Source organism: Diospyros lotus, chromosome 8 (genome assembly GCF_014633365.1).
Source record: "Diospyros lotus cultivar Yz01 chromosome 8, ASM1463336v1, whole genome shotgun sequence".
Classification (NCBI taxonomy): Eukaryota; Viridiplantae; Streptophyta; class Magnoliopsida; order Ericales; family Ebenaceae; genus Diospyros; species Diospyros lotus.
The window spans coordinates 2,920,624-2,928,419 of NC_068345.1; the positions used below are offsets into that span (position 1 = coordinate 2,920,624).

Below are 7,796 nucleotides of genomic sequence, written 5' to 3' on the forward strand. Positions count from 1 at the left end.
ATCTTCATGTGATCCCAAATAAACATAATATATAATTTTATTTAATTAAGGGTGCTGTGGCCAATCCTTAATTAATTAAAATTATATGGATCACTAGACATTTAAATATTATGCATAAATCTGAATTTTATGCAAATAATCTAAATTGCATGATTTAACTAAACACAATATGTTATCTCATGCATAAAAATGATATTGCATAATTAAATCATAATATTATGCACATATTATTAATTTATGAACTCATTCAATATTTTGCATAATTTAATATGGACATAATGAATTAATTTATGCAAATAATATAAAATTCTTTATTTTTAATTTTAACAGAAATGGGCCATCAGCACACTTAATTCTCCATGGAAACAATTAAAACATGCCCATGAAAATAAGCCCAAACCCATTTAATTAAAACAACAGCCCATGAAAATTAGGTCCAAACTTATGACAGCCCAAACTTATTTAATTAAAATAACAGTCCATGTAAAATAGGCCCAACCATTTAATTAAATTAGCCCATGAAAACTGGCCCAAACTAATTTAATTAAAATAGCCCATGAAACACAAGCCTAGCCATCATTGACACTGTTGAACAGTGTCATCTTCAACCTCCAGCCGGGTCATTTTGACCCGGTTTCAACCCGTTTTGAAGACCCAGTTATATCTCACTATTCCAGCCATAAAAATTGATGATTTAAATTGCAGAATGCTCACAAATCAACTTTCCAAAGATTTCTAAACTTAAATCATCGAAATATGTCACAACTATATAGATCTAATCAAAATAATCTCGCTGGAAAAATTTTCAGAATGCTGGAAAAATTTTCAGAATACTGAAAATGTCAAGGCAGAGGCAAACAATGCTCTGATACCAACTGTTAGATATGTATATAAGATCTAACATGCTACAAACACCAAAATAGCATTTAGATCAATGTGGAAAAAAAAAAAAATTAAACGGAAGTTACCTCCAGCCATTGCAGCTTTCTTGTATTCTGATATTGGCTCTTCCAAGCTCTCAAACACCCCAGGTGATGGTGTATGATGAAGAGAAGGGATGATGAGCTCAGGGACCAAAACCATAAATTTATATTACATTCTTCCATCAAGAATATACATACGTTTGCCACTTTACAACTCAATCAGTAAGTGATTATGGAAACATAATCTTGAGAGCATAATATGGGCTAAAGAAATGTAAATAATTCCCTTGCAACCCACAACCATAATAATGACAAAACATATGGGCCACCTTAAGAACTTTACTGGAAAGACTTGAAGCAACTGGTTGATACTAAAATTTATCTTCTTCGCCTTGGATGAGTTCCCGGAATATCACTGGAGTTGAATTGAGCTCCTCATTCCAAAGCTGAACTTTTGTGCAGTCAATGTGGTTGCAAACCATTCCTAGGTCTGGAAGCTTGTGGAACTTCTTTATCTTCTCATTGTGATCACTGTAGTTTAAAACAACAAATTCCGACCACTTTCCTGCTGAAGTCGGGCAGAATATATATCGCAGCAGAATGGAAGAGATCGGGAAAACCATGGGGTTCCTAATGCAAATAACCCAAGAATTAATGTGTGGACTCCACAAGAATTAATCTTGTTCTGGATTTCCTGCCCGGACAAGATCATAGTGTCTCATGCTTAGCCAAAAGCTTCGATTGATGCTTTTGATTCTCTCTTCCCAAAATATACAGCTGCTGACTGATTTGAGGCTGTCCTGCTCAAAAAGTATAGTATGTATATGTATATTACAGTGTACATTGACTTGGGATATGCCTGGATTTTGGCTGGAGGGATGTTAGATTCTTTGTAGGATTTCACTTTCATTCTTCTTTTACTTGATTAATTTGATTTGAATAGGCTGTTATTATTTAGATGCCAAACATGGCGTCCAGTGAGAATATTCCACCCCCTGCACAGATATTGAATAAGAGTGAGAGAGTACAGTATTTGTATAAAAATCCTTTTACCTGATGATCCCAGTAGATGAAGAAGTCCAGCCACATGCATTTTGGCTTGTTAGGCTTCATTGGCCTTGTTAGGCCTTTTTGGCATGTGAGAGAGTTAGACAACCTTAACTTGTTAGCCAAGGTGCCTAATCATTGTTGACTATTCTCTCCTCTATCCCCTATAAATAGCCTTCTCCATTTTTGTATATTGAATATCCCAGTTCAAGAGGATCTGAGTTAGGCAACATTTGCTTGTTAGGCAAGGTGCCTAATCATTGTTTATTATCCTCTCCTCTATCCCCTATTAATATTCTTCTTCATTCTTATATATTGAATATCCCAGTTTAAGAGAATCTTCCCAGCTTGAGAGGTTTAGAGAGAGAGAGATTGATGAGAGTTTTTGTAATAGAAAATTCTGATTGAAATTTTTCTGTGAATTTATTCAGTGAGAAATAGATTCAATTTTTCTCTTATTTCATCTTTTTATTCGTTGTTTATATTCTTTGAATTTTCCAATAATAGAGAAGTCTGGTCTATACACATCTTTAGTGTACCCTGCTTGATGAATTGTTCATCTTCTAGTCTATCTTTCTTACTTTTCATGTTTTTATTTTTATTTTTGTACTGTTTGGACTTTTGGCCAATAGTTTAAACTATAAAGCACCTTTTTAATTATAACACTAAAGTCAGTTTTAAATTAATTGAAATTAATTTTATAAATTCTTTTTAATAAGAATAATTTTCAAAACAAGAATGTCGACACTGAACATACAGTAAAATACTAAAATATTCAACTCGAAATATTAAATGGTAAAGTATTAACATATATAGAATATAAGAGTAATAGACTTAAATATATTTATGACGATTACTATTATTATAACTTAGTTATGAAAAATAGAATAAGTGTCTTTTATTTTAATCAAAGTTCAAAACATAATTAAGTATGAAGATTATTATTATTTAAGCAACATATATGTTCTTTTCAAGAGTAATTATACCTTTCAGTTTGAAATGATGGGAATGTCTAGAAAAGTCTGGACCGTAGGTTTCAGCTCTGAAATAATGTGATGCTTTTATGAAGTTAGAAGAAGGGTATGGAACAATATTTAAAAATGATGGGGATGCATTTATGTGACGTGGAAGATTATGGTTGAAGATTTGTCAATTTAGCATTTATGGTCTTGTTTGTAACACAAGGCATGAAATGCATTTGGTTGTAAAATAAAGGACATAATCGATTGGCTAACAGAATGAAATGACGGCCAAATTAATATAAAGACAACTAACTTACCTTTTTAGATAAATAAACAATAATTTGTCACATTTATAATTTTCTCTCTTGAATTTTGTATCAAAACAGAGTCTTTAGATGAGATGCCTCATTTTTCCATTTTATTATATCCCTTTTATGGACAAATTTATGTAGCTAAAATCTGTATCCTTTGTGACACACACATAAATATTCCCTTTCGAACCTTTGTTGGGGGAAAACAGTAGGGGTGGTTGAAAGTTGAGAAGGAAATAGTAATAGTTCGGTGGTTGTGAATTAAGGCAGGCTAGGTGAAGTAGGTACCCTGTCCATGCAGAATTAAAACACAAAATATAGTTTATAATAACGACATGTGAAGTCATAATACAACGAATAACATAGATTTTTAAGTGTCAACAATTTCTGTTCAATGTCACATTTCTCGCAACAATATATTTATAAAAGCAATAAATTCCACAAACCCTGTTGTCATGTTCGCGCGGATAAGGTACGTATCTGACCTTCAATTAATATCATGGGGATTCTCTGTGTATATATATATATATATGTATATTCTCTTCCTGAACGTACGAAAAGCCATTTCCGGGATCAGGAGCTCCATCCGTGGCTTCTGCTTTCTAGCCATTGAGATCTCAGTATACTTTGCCCCTTCTTCACAACCCCAAGCTTGTTCCTGTATCAGGTTTCCAGCTCATTTTAGCTTTGCTATGCTCTTACTTTACTACTATGCGCCTGATGCTCTCTCTCTCTCTGATTTTTCTGTTTAAACTGATTACAAATCAAAACCTGTCCGTGCTAGCTAGAAGGTTTTTTTTAATCAACCAAATAATATATTGAACTCGTAATAATTAATTCATGGCTAATATATGGCAAGTTTTAGTCTGTATATATTAAAAATATAAATATAAACACGAGCTGAAGTGTTGTTGAATTGTTACCATACCAACTCAAAACATCAACGTCCTGGCAGACTTCCAAAGCTATGAGCTTTGGTTTGAGGAAATCCGCTTCAAATGGCTGGTGCCGGAATCCCCCAATTTCTGAAGATCAACAGCAGGAAAAGGTGTGGAATATATCATCCTCTTCACTAGCATCATCATCACTAGGTCTGCACCTCTATATATGTTAAAGCTTGAAGTTTGGACATGAAAAGTTATTCCTGGTGTTTGCAGGTTGAGGAAGTGAGAAGGGTCGTAGGGCCTTTGCCGGAAAAGTTGTCTATTTATTGTTCAAATGCATCCATTTCAAGATACTTAAGGGCACAGAATTGGGACACCAAGAAGGCAACTAAAATGCTGGAGCAGAGCTTGAAATGGAGATTGGAATACAAACCAGAAGAAATTAGATGGGTAAGGGTAACCATTTCTCTCACTTTTATCTTGACTTGGAACCCATTAATCTATTGCTTGCAGCTCTCTAAATTCTGCTGCTTCAGTTGGCTTCTAAAATCCTTAGTAGGACAGTGAGGTTGTTTCTTTGTGAGTTAGAAGGTCATAGATTTGAGTTGTGACTCTCGTCCACTGAACACTCTTTTATGATTTTTTGTAAAGATAGGGATTACAATTCATTTGCAGGATCAAGTTGCGAGTGAGGCCGAAACTGGAAACATGTACAGGGCACCCTATACGGACAAGCAAGGCAGAGCAGTTCTTGTCATGAGACCAATTTGCCAGGTTCCATCTACCATCTAATCCTCCGACTTCTGCCTGAAACTTGTCCCATTTCATCCACTCTATATTTATGCCGATGTTTGTCAAATATTACATTTGACGGCTAAACATCTTCGACTGGATGTTTCACTGCAGAACTCTAAGTCGACAATAGGATCACAAATTAGGTACCTTGTGTATTGCATGGAGAATGCTATCATGAATTTGGAACCAAGCCAGGAAGCGATGGCGTGGCTGATCGATTTCCGTGGCTGCAGTTTGTCAAATATCTCTGTCAAGATTGCAAGGGAAACAGCCCATATTTTGCAATACTATTATCCAGGCAGGCTGAGCTATGTCATTCTATACAACCCACCCAAGTTCTTTGAATCTTTCTGGAGGGTAAGCCTTGAATGAATTATACTATGTGGGTGTGGGCTGTATTAATTCTAACTCGTCACTTGAATAGAATTTATTATGTTATTTGATCTGACGAGTTTTGAATTAATTTTTGGTTACTTGAGGCCACTCTTCTCTTTTATCTGGGCTTGAGACTGGCTATAAATAGCCCACAAGTGAAATTTGAGTGAAAACAGAATAGCTTTTGGGAATGTATGACCATCTTGCTTCTGGTTCATACATAAGAGCCATTGCCTCTCTCACTCTCAGTTGAGTTCTTCTACTTGCTTCCAGCTTTACAGACAACATTGTGTTACTGCAGGTGGTGAAGCGCTTTCTAGACCCACGGATAGCTAACAAAGTGAAGTTCGTATGCTCCGAAAATCAGAGTTCCGTGAAAATAATGGAGGATCTATTTGACATGGACAAGCTCGACTCTGCATTTGGTGGCAGAGGCGGCGAGTTAGTGTTCGACATCAATAGACTCGTCGAGAGAATGAGAGAAGACGACAAGAAGATGCGATCCTTTTGGGGAAACCTCAACGCTTGTGAAGCCGACAAATGCTCATCTTGTGAAGCTCATGGACCAGAAGTCTGCCCGGGTTGTAACTTGGCGATGGCTAACATTTGACAGTGCTACTACCGGCGTGAACTAGCTAGCAAGAAAGCAAGCGTGAAGCATTGCCACGTGGCATATTAAGCAACATATAAAGCCAACTACATGAACTTCAGTTCGTTGGTCATTGTATTGCTGTGTGAAATATTGGCAGCAAGCCAAGCTATCGTTTGAAACTGTTTTTTTCAGATTGCAAAGATCTTGCTTTCTAAGGAAAGTACGATGTAAAAGATCCAAGTCTTCGTCTTCTTTGTGTCTCTTTCATGGTTTTACGGAATCTCTCTTGTGCAAGTCCTGATATATGGTAGTAGATGTCTGGTTGCTCCCATTTCAATGGAGTTTCCAAATTGCCCTAATAAGAATAGTACACATCAGAATAATATGCTTCCCTGCTGGGTTATTCATGTTGTAGTTACTAGTTTTAATCTCATTAGATGGTATCATTATTAATTAGTCAATCTCTAGTCAAAATTTAATTTAAAAAATTATTAAAGGGTATATCTAGTAAAGAAAGCTCTTTCTTCTCTTGGTTGAACTATTAGGTGATCTTGTTACATCATATTCATATTCATAGAAATCAAGAGAAAGCAAGACACAAATTTAATTGGTGAAGATCATAATGATAAATATTTCACGAAATAGTATTTTAAAAGTAAAAGTAAAAATTAATATTGTTTATTGTTTTATTAGTTTCATTATAGTAATGTATTTCCTAATTAGTTTCTTTTATTTTCTTGAATTCTAATTAGATAGGAATTACCTTTATAATCTTAATTAAATTATACCAAAGAATTCTAGTTAGAATAAATGTCTATTTATTAGTTGTTTATAAATAATCATTTGATGAAATATTGAAAAACATACTTCCATAAATAATATTGAATATTGTTATTAATTTTGGGCAATATGGATTACTCTTTTTTTTTTTTTTTTAGTTTGGTTTCTGTATTAATTGATATATGAGATAAAGTCCTCAACTTTATATGGGATTTTCTAAAATTTTTTGAAAAATTTATAGAAACTCAACTTCCGTCATCCGCCATTACATCGTAATAGTCAACCTATTGATAATCGAGTGTCATTGAAGGCATCAAAATCACCTCAAATAAGTTTTCTTAACTCTCAGGCTTGCTAAATTATATGTCAACCTTAAGAAGTGTTCTTTTCTGCAACCTCAAATGCTCTTTTTCTTAAGGTTCATTAACTCTGCCCACGGTGTAGCTATTGACCCTAAGAAAGTTTGAGCTATTAAAATGGCCTGAATCTAGGGCAATGTCAAAAATTCATAGTTTCCATGGCCTTACTACTTTTTATAGGAAACTTATTAAGGGATTTAGTACTATCATGGCTCTAATTACAAATTATTAAAAGAAAGAAGAGTTTTTGGGTCCTAATTCCATCGACAAAGCCTTTAACGAAATTAAAGAAATGATGACTACAACACTTGTCTTATAATGCCATGATTTTAGTAAAGTTTTTGAGATTGCCTGTGATGTATTTGGCATTGGTATTGGAGGTGTTTTCTGTAATACCCGGGGATAATTTGAGGACAAAAAAACGATTTTTGATAAAGGGCATAAATGGAATTTTGAAAAAAATAAGACTATAGGGTACACTAACAAAGCTTTGGACGACCGAATTAGTCAGAGGGAGTACCCCGGACCCTAGATAGCCAAGAAAAATGGTATAATAACGACAGGTGATTTAAATTATGATTTTTAGTGATAAAAGAAATGAGGACGGGAACAATTTTCGGTACAGCAAAAAATACAGTTGTCAGTTAGGTCATATTACCGAATTATTATAAACGATGTCTAAAAAATCAACGGAGTGTGTCTACCATTGATATTTGATGTATAGAACAACCCTTAAGTGGTTTTGGGTTGAATCGAGTGGATTTGAGG

General features: G+C 34.5%; 1 protein-coding gene across 2 annotated transcripts; it reads left to right on the forward strand.

The window, feature by feature from the left end:
• Positions 1-3,751: 3,751 nt before the first annotated feature.
• LOC127807959 (uncharacterized) lies at positions 3,752-6,218 on the forward strand. Of its 2 annotated transcripts, none has more exons than XM_052346215.1 (6): positions 3,752-3,910; positions 4,199-4,291; positions 4,401-4,577; positions 4,779-4,901; positions 5,034-5,279; positions 5,599-6,218. In XM_052346215.1, the coding sequence occupies exons 2-6, from the start codon at positions 4,211-4,213 to the stop codon at positions 5,905-5,907; spliced, it is 936 nt and encodes a 311-aa protein (XP_052202175.1). In that variant the 5' UTR covers positions 3,752-3,910; positions 4,199-4,210; the 3' UTR covers positions 5,908-6,218. The 2 variants fall into 2 exon arrangements, with proteins under 2 accessions (XP_052202175.1, XP_052202176.1); XM_052346216.1 differs by having other exon boundaries at positions 4,803-4,901.
• The last annotated feature ends 1,578 nt before the right edge of the window (positions 6,219-7,796 follow it).

Excerpts from the sequence above, each read along its gene's own strand:
- LOC127807959 (XM_052346215.1), top strand. The coding sequence starts at position 4,211 with ATGAGCTTTGGTTTGAGGAAATCCGCTTCAAATGGCTGGTGCCGGAAT. Across the intron at positions 4,292-4,400 it reads AAGATCAACAGCAGGAAAAG|GTTGAGGAAGTGAGAAGGGT; the intron begins GTGTGGAATATA and ends TGGTGTTTGCAG. Across the intron at positions 4,902-5,033 it reads TCATGAGACCAATTTGCCAG|AACTCTAAGTCGACAATAGG; the intron begins GTTCCATCTACC and ends GTTTCACTGCAG.